The sequence below is a fragment of the Nerophis ophidion genome, linkage group LG05 (assembly GCF_033978795.1).
Source record: "Nerophis ophidion isolate RoL-2023_Sa linkage group LG05, RoL_Noph_v1.0, whole genome shotgun sequence".
In the NCBI taxonomy this organism is placed as follows: Eukaryota; Metazoa; Chordata; class Actinopteri; order Syngnathiformes; family Syngnathidae; genus Nerophis; species Nerophis ophidion.
The window spans coordinates 15,269,873-15,296,486 of NC_084615.1; the positions used below are offsets into that span (position 1 = coordinate 15,269,873).

General features: G+C 39.3%; 1 protein-coding gene across 1 annotated transcript in view; it reads right to left on the reverse strand.

The window, feature by feature from the left end:
* scyl1 (SCY1-like, kinase-like 1) overlaps positions 1–26,614 on the reverse strand; it is a 60,271-nt gene that overhangs the window by 12,417 nt on the left and 21,240 nt on the right. Inside the window, exons 8-13 of the mRNA XM_061900173.1 lie at positions 24,863–24,970; positions 20,760–20,873; positions 20,530–20,685; positions 9,219–9,407; positions 9,073–9,148; positions 5,628–5,810 (exon numbers count right to left, since the gene is read on the reverse strand). Of these exons, the coding sequence (XP_061756157.1) occupies positions 5,628–5,810; positions 9,073–9,148; positions 9,219–9,407; positions 20,530–20,685; positions 20,760–20,873; positions 24,863–24,970 (826 nt within the window). The remainder of the gene's footprint in view (positions 1–5,627; positions 5,811–9,072; positions 9,149–9,218; positions 9,408–20,529; positions 20,686–20,759; positions 20,874–24,862; positions 24,971–26,614) is intronic.

Genomic DNA, 26,614 nt, shown 5'->3' on the forward strand with positions numbered 1-26,614 from the left:
GTCAATGATAAGTGCAATGCAAACAATAGAACCCATGCTGTCTTTTTCAAACTCCTGATGTTATGTTAGTGTTTTAAACATGCTGAATTACCTTAAAGGCCTACTGAAAGCCACTACTACCGACCACGCAGTCTGAGAGTTTATTTATCAATGATGAAATATTAATATTGCAACACATGCCGATACGGCCAGGTTAGTGGTATGTCAGACTCAGCCCTGTCATGGTTTAACTCTTATCTTACTGATAGGATGCAGTGCGTCTCCTATAACAGTGTGACCTCGGACTATGTTAAGGTAACGTGTGGAGTTCCCCAGGGTTCGGTCCTTGGCCCTGTACTCTTCAGCATCTACATGCTGCCGCTAGGTGACGTCATACGCAAATACGGTATTAGCTTTCACTGTTATGCTGATGACACCCAACTTTACATGCCCCTAAAGCTGACCAACACGCCGGACTGTAGTCAGTTGGAAGCGTGTCTTAATGAAATTAAACAATGGATGTCCGCTAACTTTTTGCAACTTAATGCCAAAAAAACGGAAATGCTGATTATCGGTCCTGCTAGACACCGACCTCTATTTAATAATACAACTTTAACATTTGACAACCAAATAATAAAACAAGGTGACTCTGTAAAAAATCTGGGTATTATCTTCGACCCAACTCTCTCCTTTGAGTCACACATTAAAAGCGTTACTAAAACGGCCTTCTTTCATCTCCGTAATATCGCTAAAATTCGCTCCATTTTGTCCACTAAAGACGCCGAGATCATTATCCATGCGTTTGTTACGTCTCGTCTCGATTACTGTAACGTATTATTTTCGGGTCTCCCCATGTCTAGCATTAAAAGATTACAGTTGGTACAAAATGCGGCTGCTAGACTTTTGACAAGAACAAGAAAGTTTGATCATATTACGCCTGTACTGGCTCACCTGCACTGGCTTCCTGTGCACTTAAGATGTGACTTTAAGGTTTTACTACTTACGTATAAAATACTACACGGTCTAGCTCCAGCCTATCTTGCCGATTGTATTGTACCGTATGTCCCGGCAAGAAATCTGCGTTCAAAAGACTCCGGCTTATTAGTGATTCCTAGAGCTCAAAAAAAGTCTGCGGGCTATAGAGCGTTTTCCGTTCGGGCTCCAGTACTCTGGAATGCCCTCCAGGTAACAGTTCGAGATGCTACCTCAGTAGAAGCATTTAAGTCTCATCTTAAAACTCATCTGTATACTCTAGCCTTTAAATAGACCTCCTTTTTAGACCAGTTGATCTGCCGCTTCTTTTCTTTCTCCTATGTCCCCCCCTCCCTTGTGGAGGGGGTCCGGTCCGATGACCATGGATGAAGTACTGACTGTCCAGAGTCGAGACCCAGGATGGACCGCTCGTCGGGACCCAGGATGGACCGCTTGCCTGTATCGGTTGGGGACATCTCTACGCTGCTGATCCGCTTGAGATGGTTTCCTGTGGACGGGACTCTCACTGCTGTCTTGGAGCCACTATGGATTGAACTTTCACAGTATCATGTTAGACCCGCTCGACATCCATTGCTTTCGGTCCCCTAGAGGGGGGGGGGGTTGCCCACATCTGAGGTCCTCTCCAAGGTTTCTCATAGTCAGCATTGTCACTGGCGTCCCACTGGATGTGAATTCTCCCTGCCCACTGGGTGTGAGTTTTCCTTGCCCTTTTGTGGGTTCTTCCGAGGATGTTGTAGTCGTAATGATTTGTGCAGTCCTTTGAGACATTTGTGATTTGGGGCTATATAAATAAACATTGATTGATTGATTGATTGAGTGTACTAAATTGCAATTTTAAATTTCGAGCCGAAATATCCTGCTAAAACGTCTCGGTATGATGACGCGTGTGCGTGACGTCACGCATTGTAGAGGACATTTTGTTGCAGCATCGCATAATTCCACAGTATTCTGGACATCTGTGTTGCTGAATCTTTTGCAATTTGTTCAAGGAACAATGGAGACATCAAAGAAGAAAGCTGTAGGCGGGAAGCGGTGTATTGCGGCCGCCTTTAGCAACACAAACACAGCCGGTGTTTCATTGTTTACATTCCCGAAAGATGACGGTGAAGCTTTACTATTGAACAGACTCCTGTCCAAAAGCAGAACCTAGTAACTCACTTCTGGAGATACCCTTGAGATACTAGGTTTTTCTGTTGTATCTACGCGGTTATGTGGCAGTTGCTAGGTCCTGCCATGCGCGTAACAGCTTACTTACGGAACAAAATACAATATCGCACACAATAATGTAAAGCATATCACCTAGTAACTCCAAAATTATTATCAGCTCTGTTTTGACCAAAATTGAGTTACTGGGTTTTGCCTTTGTACGGGAGCAGAGCGGTCAAGCGAACACGGTTGGATTCGACCACACACGCAAAGTACAGTGTATTATGCAGCGATCATTTCGAAAGATCGTGTTTCCAAGAGGGTCCCTTGCGAACGGAAGAGATGGGCATCACCACCACCCGTCGACTGGTGCTGAAGAAAGGTGCGGGGCCGACCTTCAGGTTGTACAGGTACGACCATAAAATCTCACTAAAATACTAGTAACCCAATAAGCAGAGAAGGGATTTTCCGGAATTATCCTAGTAAATGTGTCTAATAACATCTGAATCGCTCCCACTGTAGTCTTTTTTTTTCTTCTAGTCCTTCAAGCTCACTTTCCTCATCCACAAATCTTTCATCCTCGCTCAAATTAATGGGGAAATCGTCGCTTTCTCGGTCCGAATCGCTCTCGCTGCTGGTGGCCATGATTGTAGACAATGTTCAGATGTGAGGTGCTCCACAACCCGTGATGTCACGCGCACATCGTCTGCTACTTCCGGTACAGGCAAGGCTTTTTTATCAGCAACAAAAGTTGCGAACTTTATCGTCGATGTTCTCTACTAAATAATTTCAGCAAAAATATGGCAATATGGCGAAATGATCAAGTATGACACATAGAATGGACCTGCTATCCCCGTTTAAATAAGAAAATCTCACTTCAGTAGGCCTTTAACATTCTTATAGTTTATGCAGTACTGACATGAACAAACAATCTCTAATGTAAAATGGTGGAGAACCTGTTGCCGTTTGTTTACACTGAACTGACCCAACGCTAAGCTACTGATGGTAAGTGACACCATCATATTCACAGTAACTCCCTACCAACTCAATTCTTTGACGTAACTAACCACAAACATAAGTAAATTGAAGGTAGTGTACACCCTGGACAAGTCGCCACCTCATCACAGGGCCAACACAGATAGACAGACAACATTCACACACTAGGGACCATTTGGTGTTGCCAATCAACCTATCCCCAGGTGCATGTCTTTGGAGGTGGGAGGGGCCTATCCCCAGGTGCATGTCTTTGGAGGTGGGAGGGGCCTATCCTCAGGTGCATGTCTTTGGAGGTGGGAGGGGCCTATCCTCAGGTGCATGTCTTTGGAGGTGGGAGGGGCCTATCCTCAGGTGCATGTCTTTGGAGTTGGGAGGGGCCTATCCTCAGGTGCATGTCTTTGGAGGTGGGAGGGGCCTATCCCCAGGTGCATGTCTTTGGAGGTGGGAGGGGCCTATCCCCAGGCGCATGTCTTTGGAGGTGGGAGGGGCCTATCCCCAGGTGCATGTCTTTGGAGGTGGGAGGGGCCTATCCCCAAGTGCCTGTCTTTGGAGGTGGGAGGGGCCTATCCCCAGGTGCATGTCTTTGGAGGTGGGAGGAAGCCGGACTACCCGGAGGGAACCCACGCAGTCACGGGGAGAACGTGCAAACTCCACACATAAAGACCCCGAGCCCAGGGATCAAACAGATTACCTTCGTATTGTGAGGCACATGCACTAACCACTGGTCCACCGTGATGCCCATACCCCACATCCCTTTCTATGAATAAACTTTGAATATTCGCAGGCAATTGATAACGTCTTGCTTTAAATATGATAAGCCCTGTCAAAATATTCGACTAAATCTGTAATTTTTTACAGTTTTGACCTTAAAAATAAGCTATTTGTGTGCTCCTTGAATCCCACATTATGGATAATTATTCAGCCGTCTCGTGGGTTTGCCTTTCCGTTGGGGCTTTTGCTGAGGCTGACGCAAACGTCTGGCTTGAATCTGGAGTTGCATTTGGGACCAGCCTATAATCATTCTGCACCATTCTCTGTATCTAGTAATATGTGTGTTTATGTTCCTGCACCATTCTTTATGTAGTAATATTTCTGATGACAACATTTAAGCATTAGATTGGTGCTCTTTTACAGTAATTGCATATATCCTCTAAATCAGGGGTCACCAACGCGGTGCCCGCGGGCACCAGGTTGCCCGTAAGGACCAGATGAGTCGCCTGCCGGCCTGTTCTAAAAATAGCTCAAATAGCAGCACTTACCAGTGAGCTGCCTCTATTTTTTAAATTTCATTTATTTACTAGCAAGTTGGTCTCGCTTTGCTCAACATTTTTAATTCTAAGAGAGACAAAACTCAAATAGAATTTGAAAATCCAAGAAAATATTTTAAAGACTTGGTATTCACTTGTTTGAATAAATTCATTTATTTTTGTTACTTTGCATCTTATAACTTTTAGAAAGACAATTTTAGAGAAAAAAATACAACCTTAAAACTGATTTTAGGATTTTTAACCACATATACCTTTTAAATTCCTTCCTCTTCTTTCCTGACAATTTAAATCAATGTTCAAGTAAATTATTTTTTTATTGTAAAGAATAATAAATACATTTGTATTTAATTCTTCATTTTAGCTTCTGTTTTTTCTAGAAGAATATTTGTGAAATATTTCTTCAACTTATTATGATTAAAATAAAAAATAAAATATTCTGACAAATCTAGAAAATCTGTAGAATCAAATTTAAATCTTATTTCAAAGTCTTCTGAATTTCTTTAAAAAAAATTGTTCTGGAAAATCTAGAAGAAATAACGATTTGTCTTTGTTAGAAATATAGCTTGGTCCAATTTGTTATATATTCTAACAAAGTGCAGATTGGATTTTAACCTATTTAAAACATGTCATCAAAATTCTAAAATCAATCTTAATCAGGAAAAATTACAAACGATGTTCCATAATTTTTTATTTGTTTTTCAAAAAGATTCGAATTAGCTAGTTTTTTCTTCTTTTTTTCGGTTGAATTTTGAATTTTAAAGAGTCGAAATTGAAGATAAACTATGTTTCAAAATGTAATTTTCATTTTTTTCGTGTTTTCTCCTCTTTCAAACCGTTCAATTAAGTGTTTTTTTCATCATTTATTCTCTACAAAAAACCTTCCGGAAAAGGAAAAAAAATGTACGGCAGAATGACAGACAGAAATACCCATTTTTTTTTATATATATAGATTTTTTTATTAAAAGTAAATTGAGCATATTGGCTATTTCTAGCAATTTATTTAAGTGTGTATCAAACTGGTAACCCTTCGCATTAATCAGTACCCAAGAAGTAGCTCTTGCTTTCAAAAAGGTTGGTGACCCCTGCTCTAAATCCATGCCACTTCATTTTACACTAAGGCATTTTGACCATGTCTCATATATACAGTATATACATATATATAGTATATACATGTCCTCAGTACGGTGACAATATCATACTATGACATTTTGATACCGTCACAATCATTAGTTGTCTGTGGCTTACCGGGAACTGTATTGGCACTGTCGGGGGTGGCGCTGGCGACATTGGGAGACCCAATGCTGTCACCTTCTGTCCCTGGTGTGTTACGGATTAACTTGGAAGTCAGCGAGGACATGCCGGTCACAGCCCAGCCGGTCCAGCCAGAAGAGGTTCCAGCAGGCTGAGCACAAGAGCCAACATCTTTTTCTGCACGGCAAGAATAAGCATACATCTTTTAACAGTGACAAGAATCAAGAAAATTAATGACACCTGAGCAAAACTTAATTGATTTTAGTTCATTTCAATCGGAGACTTTAAAAGGGGAACTACACTTTTCTGGGGGAAATTTTGCCTATCGTTCACAATCATTACGAGAAACAACATAAAGGGGGCGAGTGGATTGTAAAGATGATAAAAAAATATCCCTCCAGAACAACTTCAAAAACCCTCCATCAACGTTTTGTATACACACTGCAAGTATATATACACAGTATAATGTAGTAACAGACACCTTCATAACAATATGTAATATGTACAATATACACACTGCAAGTATATATATAATGTAGTAACAGACAACTTCATAACAATATGTAATATGTAAAGTATACATATTATATATATATATATATATGTATATATATATATATAAAATGTAGTAACAGACACCTTCATAACAATATGTAATATGAACAATATACACACTGCAAGTATATATCATGTAGTAACAGACACCTTCATAACAATATGTAATATGTACAATATACACACTGCAAGTATATCTATAATGTAGTAACAGACACCTTCATAACAATATGTAATATGTACAATATACACACTGCAAGTATATATATAATGTAGTAACAGACAACTTCATAACAATATGTAATATGTAAAGTATACATATTATATATATATATATATATATATGTATATATATATATATATATATATAAAATGTAGTAACAGACACCTTCATAACAATATGTAATATGTGAAATATACACACTGCAAGTATATATATATATATATATATATATATATATATATATATATATATATATATATATATATATATATATACATATATATAAAATGTAGTAACAGACACCTTCATAACAATATGTAATATGAACAATATACACACTGCAAGTATATATCATGTAGTAACAGACACCTTCATAACAATATGTAATATGTACAATATACACAATGCAAGTATATATATATATATATATATATATATATATATATATACAATGTAGTAAGATACACCTTCATAACAATATGTAATATCTAAAATGCACACACTAAGTATATATATAATGTAGTAACAGACACCTTCAAAATAATATGTAATATGTACAATATACACACTGCAAGTATATATATATATATATAATGTAGTAACAAATCCCTTCATTACAATATGTAATATGTACAATATTTACCGTATTGTGATTGTTTTAATCATTGCCAGAACCAATTCTTCGGCGCATTTATTTCCATTTTCATAGCAGCGCACTTTCGACAATGTGTGTTCCTACTTCCGTATACAAAACTCTTGTGTGTGTGTGTACTAATCATGGCGGACTTGGTAAACAACAAAGACGACTATTTTTGGACAAATGAGGATTTAGAACATTATGTTTTTGAATCTGAATATACTGAGGATGAACTGCTGCTTATAGAAGTGAGCATGAAGGAAGAGTGAGACTGTGGAGAAGACGGAATTTGAGAGAGTGAAGTAAAAGTGACTCAAAGCTGAAAAATGTGGACTTTGAAGCCATGCTATTTCTACATAAATGGAGTGCTTACCCAAATAACCGGAAAAAATGTCCTCGGCCAGCTGGACCAAACAGACTACTGGGAGTCACTTTAATATTGATCGTGATACACGCAGCACTGTCGAGCTAACTGTGTACAAACAAAAAACGAAATAATACTTTACAAATACTGTAATAAGATTGTTCATGATTTTCAGTTCATATCATTGTGTTGTGCATTACAAACTCCAGCGCGTTTCGTGTCGACTTAGAAGCTAGCTTATCTCTTGCCGTAGTTAGCTCTGAGGGCTAATACCGGTAGCACGCACGTATTTCTAAGCTCAAAAGAGAGTTCCTCAGTGTACTCTCTTACAAAAACAATGTCGCTGCAGTTTGACTATCAAACAGGTGACGGAATGTAAATGAAGTATTGGTGACAGTTTTTGAATGCATTTTTGAAGTTACTTAGAGGTAGAATTGATTGCTCCCGTTAGCTGCACTGCTAGCTACAGAGCACAAGACGATTTTTCTATGTAAGAAAGCGGAATAAAAAAATGTTGTCTTTCTTGTCTCTCATGATGATTGTGAATGAGAGCAAAAATTTAAAAAAAAGTGCATTCCCCCTTTAATTTGAGATGCAAGTCTACAACTAACAATACTACTACTGTACTATTATTTATTTTGCATCAGTAATTAACAGGTACACGTAGAGTTTAAATCAGGGGTCTCAAACTCAATTAACCTGAGAGACAGAATGTGAAAAAAAAAATCCAGGAATTCACATTGTAGGAATTTTAAAGGATTTATTTGTAAATTATGGCGGAAAATAAGTATTTGGTCAACCATTCAAAGCTCTCACTGATGGAAAGAGGTTTTGGCTCAAAATCTCATGATACATGGCCCCATTCATTCTTTCCTTAACATGGATTAACCGTCCTGTCCCCTTAGCAGAAAAACAGCCCCAAAGCATGATGTTTCCACCCCCATGCTTCACAGTAGGCATGGTGGTCTTGGGATGCAACTCAGTATTCTTCTTCCTCCAAACACGACAAGTTGAGTTTATACCAAAAAGTTCTATTTTGGTTTCATCTGACCACATGACATTCTCCCAATCCTCTGCTGTATCCATTTTGGTATAAACTCAACTCGTCTTGTTTGGAGGAAGAAGAATACTGAGTTGCATCCTAAGGACACCATACCTACTGTGAAGCATGGGGATGGAAACATCATGCTTTGGGGCTGTTTTTCTGCTAAGGGGACAGGACGATTGATCCGTGTTAAGGAAAGAATGAATGGGGCCATGTATCGTGAGATTTTGAGCCAAAACCTCCTTCCATCAGTGAGAGCTTTGAATGGTTGACCAAATACTTATTTTCCACCATAATTTACAAATAAATTATTTAAAATTCCCTACAATGTGAATTCATGTATTTTTTTTTTTCACATTCTGTCTCTCACAGTTGAAGTGTACCTATGATGAAAATTACAGACCTCTGTCATCATTTTAAGTGGGAGAACTTGCACAATCGGTGGCTGACTAAATACTTTTTTGCCCCACTGTATAAACTTTTATAGTAAGGTGGGGGCTGCAAAATAACGTCTCGCGGGCCGCATTTGGCGTGTCTGAGACCCCTGGTTTAAATGAAGCAACCCTTTCTGAGGTCACGGTCACAAATAAGTCATTGATACAATGTTTTTGTTACCTATCTCAGACAGCTTTGTTGGATCTTCTGACACAGCTTCCAGCTTGGAAAGAAAACTCCTGATGGCTTTGAAAGCCTGGGAGGGCAGCAGAGTAAGACGTCACTTATGTCTCCATGTTTCTTAACATCTGTAAGTGGTGGAGTACCTGCTCCCTGACGCTCTTGTCGGGGTCCACAGTAATGGCACAGAGCGTGGGCAAGATGCGGGCGGCAACCTCCGTCAGGCTGTAGTAGTTGTGTGTGGCGGCGAAGCCCAGCACGCCGGCAGAGCGTGACGCTGCAAAGGGGTCTTTTGTTGCTCGTGAGAAGGCAGAAATCAGAACTCGCTGTCGGGTCTGTGAAGAGAAGGATTAGATCAGAACCTCATTTCTTCGTTCAGGACGGTAGTGTACTGCTCTCGAACACACATTGTCTATTTAAAGGCCTACTGAAATGAGATGTTCTTATTCAAACGGGGATAGCAGGTCCATTCTATGTGTCATACTTGATCATTTCGCGAGATGGCCATATTTTTGCTGAAAGGATTTAGTAGAGAACATCCACGATAAAGTTCGTAACTTTTGCTCGCTAATAAAAAAGCCTCGCCTGTACCGGAAGTAGCAGACGATGACGTCACAGGTGTGTGAGGGCTCCTCACATCCTCACATTGTTTTTAATGGGAGCCTCCAGCAGAAAGAGCTATTCGGACCGAGAAAACGACAATTTCCCCATTGATTTGAGCGAGGATGAAAACTTCGTGAATGAGGATATTGAGAGTAAAAAAATAGAAGAAAAAAAAAAAGGCGATTGCAGATGTTATTACACACATTTACTATGATTAGGGATGCACCGATTAATCGGTAACCGAATATATTCGGCTGAATATGGCAAAAAAAGCCACATTCGGCCTTAGGTGGAATGAGTTAAGAACAAGGCCGAATAGTGGCGTGTGACGCAATTTTTTGACGCGGTGACGCAATCAACAAACGTGCAGTGACGCGGTGACGTTGGGATATGTTGTGTACCTGTATAAGTGTATGAGGTTACAGGCACACACTTATTGAGATTTAGTGGGGCCTCTGTTTACATTATTAGCCCGTTGTGTAGGCTACCTGTATAAGTGTATGAGGTTACAAGCACACACTTATTGAGATTTACTTGAGCCTTCTGTTTACATTATTAGCATATCTACTGTGGCTAAGCAGACTTTTGCCAAAAGGACAATAATTCATTTGTTGTGGGTTTATCCACTTTAATGCACTTAATTTTTTTTGGAATGCATGTTTTGTTTGAATGGCTAATATAAATGAAAAACTTTGTGCTTTTTTTTGAAAAGCAATGGCTACTGGAACATTAAAAAAATGTCAATATTCAATAAAAAAATACTTTATTTGAAAAAAATGTCTAAATATTTATTTTAGGCTATTTATGCAATATAAAAAAAATTGTGAAAAACTGCATTCATTATTCGGTATTCGGCCTTCGACCAAGCGTTTACGTTTTATTCGGCTTCGGCCACAAATTTTCATTTCGGTGCATCCCTAACTATGATAATTCTGGAAAATCCCTTATTTGCCCATTGTGTTAGTGCAGGGGTAGGGAACCTATGGCTCTAGAGCTGGATGTGGCTCTTTTGATGACTGCACCTGGCTCTCAGATAAATCTTAGCTGACATTGCTTAACACGGTAAGTAATGAATAATTCCGCTGGTAATCACAGTGTCAAAAATAACGTTCAAAACATAAAACATTCTCATGCATTTTAATCCATCCATCCGGTTTCTACAGCACCTGTTCAAGAAGTCGCATTAACGGTAAGAATGATTTTTATTTATTGTTGGTTAGCTTCAGAATAACAATGTTATTAAAAAGAATAAGATACTTTTTATACTCTAAATGTTGGTTTTATTTAAAAATGCATGCATTTAGTTGTATTCTGTGTTAAAAAAATATATTATATGGCTCTCACGGAAATACTTTTTAAAATATTTGGCTTGTATGGCTCTCTCAGCCATAAAGGTTCCCGACCCCTGTGTTAGTGGGTTCTTCCGAGGATGTCGTAGTCGTAGTGGTTTGGGGCGGTACAGCTCGGTTGGTAGAGCGGCCGTGCCAGCAACTTGAGGGTTGCAGGTTCGATCCCCGCTACCGCCATCCTAGTCACTGCCGTTGTGTCCTTGGGCAAGACACTTTACCCACCTGCTCCCAGTGCCACCCATGCTGATTTAAATGTAAAAATTAGATATTGGGTTTCACTATGTAAAGCGCTTTGAGTCACTAGAGAAAAAGCGTTATATAAATATAAGTCACTTCACTTGTACAGTCCTTTGAGACATTTGTGATTTAGGGCTATATAAATAAACATTGATTGATTGATTGATTGATTTTAGTGAGATTAAATTGTACCTAATATCGGAGGGGTGGCTACGTGTACGTGTGTTGACTCAGAGTCTCTGTTGCAAGTCACGCTGCTGGAAGCTCCGCTGATGTCGCCGGTAAGAGCCGACTTATTACCACAATTTTCTCACCAAAAACTGCCGGTTGAAATTTGGTCGGGATCCATGTTCGCTTGACCGCTCTGATCCATAGTAAAACTTCGCCTTCGGGAATTTTAAACAAGGAAACACCGACTGTGTTAGTGTGGCTAAAGGCTAAAAGCTCCCACCTCCATCTTTCTACTTTGACGTCTCCATTATTAATTGAACAAATTGCAAAAGATTCAGCAACACAGATGTCCAGAATACTGTTTAATTATGCGATTAAAGCAGACGACTTAGAGCTTGGATCGGGCTGGAAAATAATGTCCGCTACAACCCGAGACGTCAAACGACGCGTCATCATACCACAGGGGTGTCAAACTCAAATACAGAGTGGGCCAAAATTTAAAACCGAACAAAGCCGCGGGCCGAGGTTGAACAAATTAACCTTTTAATAGGGACCCAAACAAGTTTTGCTTTGAATATTGAACAAGGAAAGCTTATATAACTTTATAGTGACATGCAAAATCGAGTTTCAAATAATAATAATAATTAAAAAATATCAATGGCATATCAAATAAAATTTCAATAAAAATTGAATGCCTCTTTTCGGCGGTGGGGTTGAGGTGGACGGGGTTTGGTGATAGCGGGGGTGTATATTGTAGCGTCCCGGAAGAGTTAGTGCTGCAAGGCGTTCTGGGTATTTGTTCTGTTGTGTTTATGTTGTGTTACGGTGCGGATGTTCTCCCAAAATGTATCATTCTTGTTTGGTGTGGGTTCACAGTGTGGCGCATATTTGTAACAGTGTTAAAGTTGTTTATACGGCCACTCTCAGTGTGACCTGTATGGCTGTTGGCCAAGTATGCATTGCATTCATTTGTGTGTGTGTGTGTATAAACCGCATATATTATGTGACTCGGCCGGCACGCTGTTTGTATGGAGGAAAAGCGGACATGGAGACAGGTTGTAGAGAACGCCAAAGGCAGTGCCTTTAAAGCCCACCCCGAATATTGTTGTCCCGGATGAAATTCGGGAGGGGCACTGAACTTCGGGAGTCTCCCGGGAAAATTGGGAGGGTTGGCAAGTAAGAGTATTAGCGGTGAGTGACATTGCCTCAAGGGCCAAGTGAAATTACACGGCGGGCCAGAGTTTGACACCCATGTTATACCGCGACGTTTTCAACAAGATACTTCGCGCAAAATTTTAAATTGCAATTTAGTAAACTAAAAAGGCCGTATTGGCATGTGTTGCAATGTTAATATTTCATCATTGATATATAAACTATCAGACTGCGTGGTCGCTAGTAGTGGCTTTCAGTAGGCCTTTGACAGGAGAAAGTCTGATCTGTCTCTAGAAGGAGCAAACACTGTGCAAAGACATTTTCCTCCACAAGGGGTGTACAGTCACCATCAAAAGTGTACTTACACTCGTAAAGAACATGATGTCATGGCTGTCTTGACTTTCCAATCATTTCTACAGATCCTATTTTTTTGTGATGTAGTACATACTTGTTGCTCACAAAAAAACATTCATGAAGTTTGCTTCTTTTATGAATTTATTATGGCTCTACTGAAAATGTGAGAGTCAAAAGTATACATACAGCAATGTTAATATTTGCTTACATGTCCCTTGGCAAGTTTCACCGCAAAAAGGCGCTTTTGGTAGCCATCCACAAGCTTCTGCTTACATTTTTGACCACTCCTCTTGACAAAATTGGTGCAGTTCAGCTAAATGTGTTGGTTTTCTGATATGGAGTTGTTTCTTCAGCATTGTCCACACTTTTAAGTCAGGACTTCGGGAAGGCCATTCTAAAGCCTAATTAAGCCATTCCTTTACCACTCTTGAGGTGTGTTTAGGGTAAGGGTGTAACGGTACACAAAAATTTCGGTTTGGTACGTACCTCGGTTCAGAGGTCACAGTTCGGTTCATTTTCAGTACAGTTAGAAAACAACAAATTATACATTTTTTGATTAGTTTTTACATTTATATTTTGGTTACAAATTTGCTAAATCTTCCACCAAAAATACTTTTCTTAGTGGAATATTTGATGTGAAGTAATGGGAAACTTGGATAGGTCAATAATTCATAATAACATTGATTTTGATTCAATATTATGTTTTGAGCAATGACAGTTTGAAAGAAAAAAAAACAGCTTTATTTTATTAGTCAATGTTGCAACTTTTTCTAAATTAATTTTAGCCTTTAAGCTTTTTTATTTCAGTTTTGTTTTTGTTTATTTTAATAGTACTTTTAGAATGTGTTGGGGCCTTTAAAACATTAGTTGTGGGCTGCAAATGGCCTCCGGGGGCACACTTTGGACACCCCTGCTATAGATAATAAAAAAATAAAATCTTATAAATCTACGGGTAAAAATCAGAGCCTGGCGACGCATGCGCGTTTATCATAACTCTCTCTGTCTCTGCCCCTCCCTCGCGAATACTGCTGTGCGCACACATTTTTGCTTTCTTTTTAACCCCTTCTTAACCCTGAACGTACATTGAAAATACACGCAACCCTAACTTAAAATGACGGACATTTAAGGCATTTAAGAAACTCCACCCGGGTAGCCCCGCAAAAGAGGACATGTCCGGTGAAAAGAGGAGGTATGCTCAGTCAATCCTAGCCCGGTCGCTGCTAGCATGCCGTGTGTTGTTTTTTTTTTTTGATTGATTGAAACTTTTATTTGTAGATTGCACAGTACATATTCCGTAGAATTGACCACTAAATTGTAACTAACACCCGAATAAGTTTTTCAACTTGTTTAAAGGGGATCCTTATCACCAGACCTATGTAAGCGTCAATATATACCTTGATGGTGCAGAAAAAGGACCATATATTTTTTTAACTGATTTCCGAACTCTAAATGGGTGAATTTTGGCAAATTAAACGCCTTTCTGTTTATCGCGCTGGAGGCGATGACGTCAGAATGTGACGTCGCCGAGGTAACACACCCGCCATTTTCATTTTCAACACATTACAAACACCGGGTCTCAGCTCTGTTATTTTCCGTTTTTTTGACTATTTTTTGGAACCTTGGAGACATCACGCCTCGACGGTGTGTTGTCGGAGGGTGTAACAACACTAACAGGGAGGGATTCAAGTTGCACCACAGGCCCGAAGATGCGAAAGTGTCTGCCGCTTGACCCCCATTGAATGTGCTGGAGTGTCTCCACATTTTACCGGCGATGCTAAGCCAGACATGGCACAGAGATGTATGGATAACCTGCAAATGCATTTGCAACGATAGTCAACGAAATCACAAAGGTGAGTTTTGTTGATGTTGACTGCCAGCTAATCGATGCTAACATGCTACGCTAATCGATGCTAACATACTATTTACCGGCGGTGCTAAAGCAGACATGGCACAGAGATGTTTGGATAACCTGTAGATGCATTTGCAACTATATTACGTTTCCTTCCACCCACATTTAATGCGAAAAAAACACCAATCGACGGATTTAAGTTGCTCCAGTGTCAAAAGATGCGAAAGTCCTGATCGTTTGGTCCGCACATTTTACTGGCGATGCTAACGCAGCTATTCGGCCATGCTATAGCAATGAATAGCTTCAATAGCTATACGCTCAATAGCTTCAGTTTCTTCTTCAATTCTTTCATACTCCAACCATCTGTTTCAATACATGCGTAATCTGTTGAATCGCTTAAGTCGCTGAAATCCGAGTCTGAATCAGAGCTAATGTCACTATATCTTGCTGTGGTATTCCCATTGTTTGTTTACATTGGCAGCCCTGTATGACGTCACAGGGAAATGGATAGTGGTTTCAAAGACAGCGAAAATAAGGCACTTTAAAGATTTATTTAGGGATATTCCGAGACCGGTAAAATTTTGAAAAAAACTTCAAAAAATACAACCAGCCACTGGGAACTGATTTTTATTGTTTTTAACCCTTTTGAAATTGTGATAATGTTCCCCTTTAAGTCGGGGTTCATGTAAATCAATGCATGGTGCCTCGGTGTGCATTGTTTAGTGCTGTAACTGTTGCGGCTAATAATTATAATTTGTTTTATTTCTCTAAAAACAGAATAAATTAAGTTCATAAAAGGGAATTTAAATCAAACTGTATAAAAGTTCATAAGAAGGCTTTATTTATGTAAATTCATGCCTTTTTGTTGAGTTTGTGGGCATGCGTTTGTTTTAAAGTGTCTCGATTGGTCTGTGAACGGATATAAGGACGCTACTTCCGGGTATGAGTGAACATTTATTTGATGCAATGAGAAGGGATAAAGAGAGCGACTGATCGTAAGAAGGACGAAAAGGTGTCACAAGTACTTTCAGTGTTTGGGCTATAAGAGCCAAGAAGATCACAATTTCCTCCTAAAAGAAGCATGCAGGCCAACGAGGTATTTGTCATTTCTGTTTGTATTTTACTTTGGTGAAATGTTTGATTCACATGCTGTGCATGTAATTATTTTTACGTTAGTAACGTGCTTTTTTTGTATCAGTTTTCACGGTGAATTGAAGGGAAAGGAAGCCTTCAATAAATCAGTCAAAGAAAGCCATTATGTCAGTGCTATTTGGAGGGAGTTACAAGTGCGCTACTTAATATGTCCGTGTGGAACTCATTCGGTATATCTCCGAACCGTACCGAAACGATTCAATACAAATACACGTACTGTTACATCCCTAGTTTGGGGTCATTGTCCTGTTGGAACACCCAACTGCACCCAAGACCCAACCTCCGGGCTGATGATTTTAGCTTGTCCTGAAGAATTTGGAGCTAATCCTCCTTTTTCATTGTCCCATTTAAAGCACCAGTTCCATTGGCAGCAAAACAGGCCCAGAGCATACTACCAACACCATGCTTGACAGTAGGAATGGTGTTCCTGGGATTTAAGGCCTCAGTTTTTCTCCTCCGATCATATTGCTGGGTATTGTGGCCAAACAGCTGCATTTTTGTTTCATCTGACCACAGAACTTTGCTCCAGATGGTCTTATCTTTGTCCATGTGATGTAATAAATTCATAAAAGAAGCAAACTTCATGAATGTTTTTTGTGAGCAACAAGTATGTGATTCAATCACTATATCACAAACAAATAAGAGTTGTAGAAATGATTGGAAAGTCAAGACAGCCATGACATCATGTTCTTTACAAGTGTACGTACACTTTTGATGGCGACTGTAGCTGCTCACTCCCATTGAGGCTTATTTAAGACTACTGCAAAACCATGCATTTCCCACCCCTGATTTTTTAAATAATTTGCAAACATTTTTTGTATGAATGCACAAATATTTTTCCCTTAATTGTATCTTTTATTTTTTACATTTAGACTTCACTGTAGTTTGTGCACACCTTCTTTGCTGCTGTATTTGGGGCAGCATTTACAAACACAATGCTGGCATTTCAGCTAGCTGAGAAGGTTTCATGTGTTGATGTTTTTTTTCCTTCCGCGCATTAATCCGTCCCACACAATCGACGCATGTTAGATTTCAGTGCGCTATCTATTGAGCGCCCCTTTAACGCCGACACACACATCTAAACACGTCACTCATTCGCCCTTTGAGAAGCCTCTGTGTTCCTAATGTTTTCCAATGTTGTAAAAATGTGCAGAGTAAATATAACATTTTAAAATTACTGTCGACAAAGATTTGTGTCAGCCTGCGACACACAGTCATTTTGATAGTAGGCTGATATAGCTAACAGACACTTACATCATCATTATAACACTTATACAAAGATTTTATTTTTTTGCGGCGCCAGACAGATTAGTTTTTGCTTCTATCTGGTTCTTTCAACACTTTGGGTTGCCGACCCCTGATATAGCTTGTGCCAAAAAGTATACATCTAAACTGTTTGTATCAGGGGTCACCAAACTTTTTGAAACCAAGAGCTACTTTTTAGGTACTAATTTATGCAAAGGGCTACCAGTTTGATACACACTTAAATAAATTGCCAGGAATAGCCAATTTGCTCAATTTACCTTTAATAAATAAATCTACAAATATAAAAAAATGGGTATTTCTGTCTGTCATTCCGCCGTACTTTTTTTTTACTTTTACGGAAGGTTTTTTGTAGAGAATAAATGAAGAAAAAACACTTAATTAAACAGTTTAAGAGAGGAGAAAACATGAAAAAAATGAAAATACAATTTTGAAACATAGTTGATCTTCAATTTCGACTCTTTAAAATTCCAAATTCAAACGAAAAAAAGAAGAAAGAAAAACTAGCTAATCCGAATCTTTTTGAAAAAATTAAATAAATAACTTATGGAACATCATTAGTAATTTTTCCTGATTAAGATTAATTTTAGAATTTTGATGACATGTTTTAAATAGGTTAAAATCCAATCTGCACTTTGTTAGAATATATAACAAATTGGACCAAGCTATATTTCTAACAAAGACAAATCATTATTTCTTCTAGATTTTCCAGAATAAAAATTTAAAAGAAATCAAAAGACTTTGAAATAAGATTTAAGTGTGATTCTACAGATTTTCTAGATTTGTCAGAATAATTTTTTATCATAAGTTTGAAGAAATATTTCACAAATATTCTTCTTCGAAAAAACAGACGCTAAAATGAAGAATTGAATTGAAATGTATTTATTATTCTTTACAATATAAAATAAATTTACTTGAACATTGATTTAAATTGTCAGGAAAGAAAAGGAATTTAAACGGTAAAAAGGTATATGTGTTTAAAAATCCTAAAATCATTTTTAAGGTTGTATTTTTTCTCTAAAATAGTCTGTCTGAAAGTTATAAGAAACAAAGTAAAAAAAAAAATAAAGGATTTTATTTAAACATGTGAAGACCAAGTCTTCAAAATATTTTCTTGGATTTTCAAATTCGATTTGAGTTTTGTCTCTCTTAGAATTAAAAAAGTCAATCAAAGCGAGACCAACTTGCTAGTACATAAATACAATTCAAAAAATAGAGGCAGCTCACTAGTAAGTGTTGCTATTTATATATGCCAACCATAGCTATGCCGCGATGGGGCGGCATAGCTCGGTTGGTAGAGTGGCCGTGCCAGCAACTTGAGGGTTGCAGGTTCGATTCCCGCTTCCGCCACTCTAGTCACTGCCGTTGTGTCCTTGGGCAAGGCACTTTACCCACCTGCTCCCAGTGCCACCAGTGCCACCCACACTGGTTTAAATGTAACTTAGATATTGGGTTTCACTATGTAAAGCGCTTTGAGTCACTAGAGAAAAGCGCTTTATAAATATAATTCACTTCACTTCACTATTTGAGCTATTTTTAGAAGAGTCCATGCCCATGGGCACCAGGTTGGTGACCCCTGGTTTATATACATGTGTACTAGGGGTGTCAAAAAATAGATTTTTGAATGAATCGCAATTCTTAGTTGCAACGATTCTTAAACAATTTTTAAAAAAATAAATAAAAAAATATATTAAAAAAAAAACAAAAAAACAAATTCACAGCCCTAATGTGTACTGTTTGCTTTATTTTTATTTTGAACTTCTACAAAGCAGAGCTGCAAAGATGGTTCCACTGTACAGTCAAATCCACTACACTTTAAGGATGCTAAAAGCTATGGAGTGGACACATTTTATTTAAGGAGATTTTTCCATTGGAATAAAAAAGACAACAAATCCTACATTCCAGGGGAAAAGTGTCTTAAATAGTATACTGTACAAAAAAGTGATAGTGTGCTCATAGCACACCTTACCTTTGAATGTGTTAGTTATACCGTTCTAACTTTGGACCATATTCTCCATGAAATTTCCAAGTTGTTCGAGCACTAAAACCTTCTGAGTTTATTCTCTTTTTTTTGGCTTTTCTTAAAGGCCTACTGAAATGAGGTTTTCTTATTCAAACGGGGATAGCAGGTCCATTCTATGTGTCATACTTGATCATTTCGCCATATTGCCATATTTTTGCTGAAAGGATTTAGTAGAGAACATCGACGATAAAGTTCGCAACTTTTGGTCGCTAATAAAAAAGCCTTGCCTGTACCGGAAGTAGCAGACGATGTGCACGTGACGTCACGGGTTGTGGAGCTCCTCACATCTGAACATTGTTTACAATCATGGCCACCAGCAGCTAGAGCGATTCGGACCGAGAAAGCGACTTTTTCCCCATTAATTTGAGCGAGGATGAAAGATTCGTGGATGAGGAAAGTGACAGTGAAGGACTAGAAATTTTTTTTTTTTTTTTAAAAAGACGAGGGCAGTGGAAGCGATTCAGATGTTATTAGACGCATCTACTAGGATAATTCTGGAAAATCCCTTATCTGCTTAATGTGTTAGTAGTGTTTTAGTGAGATTATATGGTCGTACCTGAAAGTCGAGCGGTGTGGCTACGGGTGTGGTGACTGCCAGTGTCATCGATGGAAGCCACGTTTCTCGAAAAGGCAAGGCAGCTGGGCTGACATTTTTTCCCCCCCTCCTCCACGGTGGAAGCATCCGACGGTCGGGGTTGGTCATTGGGAGGAGGCAAGAGAGTCCGCAGCTGCAGGAGGCGAGGCACGACGCAAACTCTCCGCTCATAACTACGGTAAGAGCCAACTTAATACCACCATTTTCTCACCGAAACCTGCCGGTTGACATGTGGTAGAGAACCATGTTCGTTTGACCGCTCTGTTCCACAGTAAAGCTTCACCACCAGAATGTGAACAAGGAAACACCGTCTGTGTTTGTGTGGCTAAAGGCGGCCGCAATACACCGCTTCCCACCTACATCTTTCTTCTTTGACGTCTCCATTATTAATTGAACAAATTGCAAAAGATTCAGCAACACAGATGTCCAGAATACTGTGTAATTATGCTGTTAAAGCAGACGACTTATAACTGGGATCGGTGCGGGACCAAAATGTCAGCTACAATCCGTGACGTCACGTGCACGCGTCATCATACCGCGACATTTTCAACAAGAAACTCCGCGGGAAATTTAAAATTGCAATTTAGTAAACTAAAAAAGCCGTATTGGCATGTGTTGCAATGTTAATATTTCCTCATTGATATATAAACTATCAGACTGCATGGTCGCTAGTAGTGGGTTTCAGTAGGCCTTTAATATTTGGGCTTACCCCGGCATTGAGGTAGGAGGCGATCTTGCCCAGGCAGACGGTGGTGTTGCATCGGATGGGGCCCTGCTCGTCCCTGGCCTGCAGCCTGGCAAAGTGGCGCATCAGCTCCTGGTTCAGGTTGCTCTCGTTCAGTTTGGGAGCCAGCAGCAACATAGACTGAAAGGAAGGAGCAGCAGCGTCACACGGACTGGATTCATTTGTGTTTTGTGTGAGAGAAGGAGAGCACACACCTTCACGGTTTGCTCTCTGATTGCAGGGTTGGTGTCAGTAAAGCCGTGGACCACGTGAGGGAAAATCTGGGAATTGACTGCTGCCTCGTTAAGATACTGAATGAATTGCTCCATCTAGGAAGTATAGAAGATAACACGTTTTTGGATAAGCATGAAATGGATTTCGGACTAAAGCCTGAATTATGCAATAGGGCCGTCTTTCAAATGCTCCTGCGGAGCTTGATGTAGACCTCCAAGAAATGTCTAATGACCACGCAGACAACAGAGCTATGATCAGTCTGCTTTTTTTCCCCTCGTGCAAGACTGTCATTTTTCAATGCAAGTACAATAAAAAGGGATTGGTTAGTTTTAGCTTCAACAACAATTGCTCACTGTAACAACATACAGTCACCATCAAAAGTGTACGTACACTTGTAAAGAACATCGTGTCATGGCTGTCTTGACTTTCCAATCATTTCTACAACTCTTATTTTTTTTGTGATGTAGTGATTGGAGCACATACTTGTTGCTCACCAAAAACATTCATGAAGTTTGCTTGTTTTATGAATTTATTATGGCTCTACTGAAAATGTGACCAATCAAAAGTATACATACAGCAATGTTAATATTTTTTTGGTAGCCATCCACAAGCTTATTCTTGAATGTTTGACCACAAAATTGCTGCAGTTCAGCTAAATGTGTTGCTTTTCTGACATGGACTTGTTTCTTCAGCATTGTCTACACCAGTGGTTCTTAACCTTGGTGGAGGTACCGAACCCCGCCAGTTTCATATGCGCATTCACCGAACCCTTCTTTAGTGAAAAATAAAATGTTTTTTTCTTAATTTAAAGATGTTGATATATTAAAGAAATACTAATAAAGATATATCTTACAAAGTTACAGGAATGTACACATGATCCCATGTTTACATCTCATTGTGCAACATGTGAATGTATTAGTGGGACCTGAATGCGATAACTGAAAGGGGTACAAATTATTTCCAACCCCACGTTGTTCAGAGCTCATGAAAATCAATGTTTTTTTTTGTCATTGTAAGTGTGCCAAAAACACTTATATTACAAAATAATCTCATGGAAATGATTGCTGTCATTTGATTCTAATAATAAAACATTGAACTTGTTATTTAGTCAGGTTTGGACGGAGGCTCCGTCGAACCCCTGAAGCCGACTGACCTAACCCCTAGGGTTCGATCGAACCACTGGTCTACACCTTTAAGTCAGGACTTTGGGATGCCATTGTAAAACCTTCATTCAAGCCTGATTTAGCCATTCCTTTACCACTTTTGACCTGTGTTTGGGGTCATTGTCCTGTTAGAACACCCAACTGCGCCCAAGACCCAACCTCCGGGCTGATGATTTGAAGAATTTGGAGCTAATCCTCCTTTTTCATTGTGGGGCGGCATAGCTCAGTTGGTAGAGCGGCCGTGCCAGCAACTTGAGGGTTGTAGGTTCGATTCCTGCTTCCGCCATCCTAGTCACTGCCGTTGTGTTCCTTGGGCAAGACACTTTACCCACCTGCTCCCAGTGCCACCAACACTGGTTTAAATGTAACTTAGATATTGGGTTTCACTATGTAAAAGCGCTTTGAGTCACTACAGAAAAGCGCTATATAAATATAATTCACTTCACATTGTCCCATTTAAAGCAGCAGTTCCATTGGCAGCAAAACAGGCGCAGAGCATAATACTACCACCACCATGCTTGACAGTAGGCATGGTGTTCAGGGGATTAAAGGCCTCACCTTTTCTCCTCCAAACATATTGCTGGGTATTGTGGCCAAACAATTACATTTTTGTTTTATCTGACCACAGAACTTTCCTCTTGTCTTTAACCATGTGATGTTATAAATCAGGGGTGTCAAATTCAAATACAGAGTGGGCCAAAATCTAAAACTGAACAAAGCCGCGGGCCAAGGTTGAACAAATTAAACTTTTAATAGGGACCCAAACAAGTTTTGCATTGAATATTGAACAAGCAAGGCTTATATAACTTTATAGTGACTTGCAGAATTGAGTTTCAAATAATAATAATAATTAAAAAATATCAATGGCATATCAAATAAAATTTAAATACACATTTAATGCCTCTTTTCTATTTGCAGCCTTCTGAGGTAAATATCAAAATATATTGTAGCGTCCCGAAAGAGTTAGTGCTGCAAGGGGTTCTGGGTATTTGTTCTGTTGTGTTCATGTTATGTTACAGTGCAGATGTTTTTTTTTTGATTGATTGATACTTTTATTAGTAGATTGCACAGTTCAGTACATATTCCGTACAATTGACCACTAAATGGTAACACCCGAATAAGTTTTTCAACTTGTTTAACTCGGGGTCCACGTTAATCAATTATTGGTACAAATATATACTATCAACATAATACAGTCATCACACAAGTTAATCATCATAGTATGTACATTGAATTATTTACATTATTTACAATCCGGGGGGTCGGATGAGGAGCTTTGGTTGATATCAGTATTTCAGTCATCAACAATTGCATCAACATAGAAATGTGGACATTGAAACAGTGTAGGTCCTATTTAGTAGGATATGTACAGCCAGCAGAGAACATAGTGAGTTCACATAGCATAAGAACAAGTATATACATTAGAAGTACATTTGAGTTGTTTATAATCCGGGGAGATGGGATGTGAATGGAGGAGGGTATTAGTAAAGTGTTGATGTTGCCTGGAGGTGTTGTTTTAGAGCGGTTTTGAAGGAATATAGAGATGCACTTACTTTTACACCTGTTGGGAGTGCATTCCACATTGATGTGGCATTGAAATTGAATGAGTTAAGACCTTTGTTAGATCGGAATCTGGGTTTAACATGGTTTGTGGACCTCCCCCTGGTGTTGTGGTTATGGCGGTCATTTACGTTAAGGAAGTAGTTTGACATGTACTTCGGTATCAAAGAGGTGTAGCGGATTTTATAGACTAGGCTCAGTGCAAGTTGTTTTACTCTGTCCTCCACCCTGAGCCAGCCCACTTTGGAGAAGTGGGTTGGATTGAGGTGTGATCTGGGGTGGAGGTCTAAAAGTAACCGGACTGGCTTATTCAGGGATGTTTGGAGTCTAGATTTGAGGGTTTTGGAGGTGCTGGGGTACCAGGAGGTGCAAGCGTAATCGAAGAAGGGTTGAATGAGAGTTCCCGCTAGAATCCTCAAGGTGCTTTTGTTGACCAGAGAGGAGATTCTGTAGAGGAATCTCGTTCTTTGGTTGACCTTTTTGATCACCTTGGTTGACATTTTATCACAGGAATGTTCTCCCGAAATGTGTTTGTGATTCTTGTTTGGTGTGAGTTCACAGTGTGGCTCATATTTGTAACAGTGTTAAGGTTGTTTATACAGCCACCCTCAGTGTGACCTGTATTGCTTTTGACCAAGTATGTGCATTCACTTATGTGTGTGTAATAGCCGCATATATTATGCGAGTGGGCCTGCACGCTGTTTGTATGGAGGAAATGCGGACGTGGCGACAGGTTGTAAAGAATGCTAAAGGTAGTGCCTTTAAGGCACGCCCTCAATATTGATGTCCGGGTGGAAATCGGGAGAATGCTTGCCCCGGGAGATTTTCAGGAGGGGCACTGAACTTCGGGAGGATTGGCAAGTGTGAGAATATGCGGTGTTACAGCGGCACCGCTGCTGTGTAATAACGGCGGGCCAGCTATAATGTTAATTTGATATTGCCTCAAGGGCCAAATTAAATTACACAGCGGGCCAGAGTTTGACACCCATGTTATAAATTCATAGAAGAAGCAAACTTCATGAATGTTTTTTGTGAGCAACAAGTATGTGCTCCAATCACTACATCACAAACAAATAAGAGTTGTAAAAATGATTGTAAAGTCAAGACAGCCATGACATGATGTTCTTTACAAGTGTACGTACACTTTTGATGGTGACTGTAAGTAGAATAATAAGGGATTGATTAGTTTCAGCATTCAAAACAATTGCATACATCAAGAAGATATGTGGTTGTGCACGCTGATGGAAACAGGCCACATGAGAGGACGGCATGGAGACTACGCAGGAGCATTATCCAGACTTTTACTCTTTTATCGCTTTTGTTTTAGTTGAATGAAAATACAACTTTTGAAAATGTACAACCTGCTGCAGCAGTCGTATCCTCATGGCCCGGTCTGTGGAGGAAAACATCTTCACGATGACCGGGATGATCTTTTGTTGGTATTCTTCAGTGGACAGGAACTTCCCCACCTGGTGGACAGTTTGTAAACACACACCAAGCTCAAACATTGTCAATGCAATCCAGACTGACATATTAGGCTAGTACTGGGTAGGGAACCTATGGCTCTAGAGCCAGATGTGGCTCTTTTGATGACTACATATGGCTCTCAGATAATTATATTTATATAGCACTTTTCTCTAGTGACTCAAAGCGCTTTACGAAGTGACACCCAATATCTAAGCTACATTTAAACCGGTGTGGGTGGCACTGGGAGCAGGTGTGTAAAGTGTCTTGCCCGAGGACACAACGGCAGTGACTAGGATGGCGGAAGCGGGAATCGAACCTGGAACCCTCAGGTTGCTAGCACGGCCACTCTCCTAACCGAGCTAAGCCGAGTAACCGTGTAATACTCTTCCATATTAGTAGGTGGCAGTCGGTAGCTAATTGCTTTGTAGATGTGGGAAACAGCGGAAGGCAGAGTGAAGGTAAAAAGCTGTCTAATGCTTAAACCAGGGGTAGGGAAACTATGGCTCTAGAGCCAGATGACTGCATATGGCTCTCAGAAAAATCTTAGCTGACATTGCTTAACACGATAAGTAATGAATAATTCCGCTGGTAATCACAGTTTCAAAAATAATGTTCAAATTATAAAACATTCTAATGTATTTTAATCCAACCATCCGTTTTCTACCATACCTGTTCAAGATGTCGCATTAATGGTAAGAAGTATTATATTTATTATTTGTTAACTTTTAGAATAACAATGTTGTTAAAAAGAATAAGAGACTTTTATACTCTACAAATGTTGGTCATACTTAAAAATGCACAAATTTAGTTGTATTCTGTTTTGAAAAAATGTTATGTGGCTCTTACGGAAATACATTTTGAAACATTTGGCTTTCATGGCTCTCTCAGCCAAAAAGGTTCCCGAGCCCTGGTCTAGTACCATACACCGCTACCAATTAATTAAAAAAGATGCTTTACTGCCTTTGGAAAATACCAGTACTTTATTTTTGATGGATATGATGGTAATAACATGTCGCGAGTCAACGCACACACACAAGCACACACGCAAACACAGCAAGTGGAAACAATGTGGAGAGCAAAAGAGGGAGAATGGAGGTACAGTAGTTTGGCTTAAAAACTAAAAATAAAGCTGAATCTATAAACACTGACAAGTAGATTAATAAACCATCCATCCAACCATTTTCTACCTCTTTTACCTAATTATTTTGATCAAATATTGTCACTGCATACACTTGCAGCCAAATTAGGAGCCTTTGAACTTTGGACTGAAGGAGAAGTTCGCTCTCTTATTTATTGCCAAAATGTATTTGATTGCAATTAGACATGTATGTCGGATGGATCATAACATTTTCTGTTAAAATAAAGCCAATGACGACATTTTTTGCGGTTTTCTTTGTTTTAAAGGCCTACTGAAAGCCACTACTACCGACCACGCAGTCTGATAGTTTATATATCAATGATGAAATATTAACATTGCAGAACATGCCAATACGGCCTTTTTAGTTTACTAAATTGCAATTTTAAATTTCGCGCAAAGTATCCTGTTGAAAATGTCGCGGTATGATGACGCGTGCGCGTGATGTCACGGATTGTAGCAGACATTTTGATCCCATACCAATCCCAGCTATAAGTGGTCTGCTTTAATC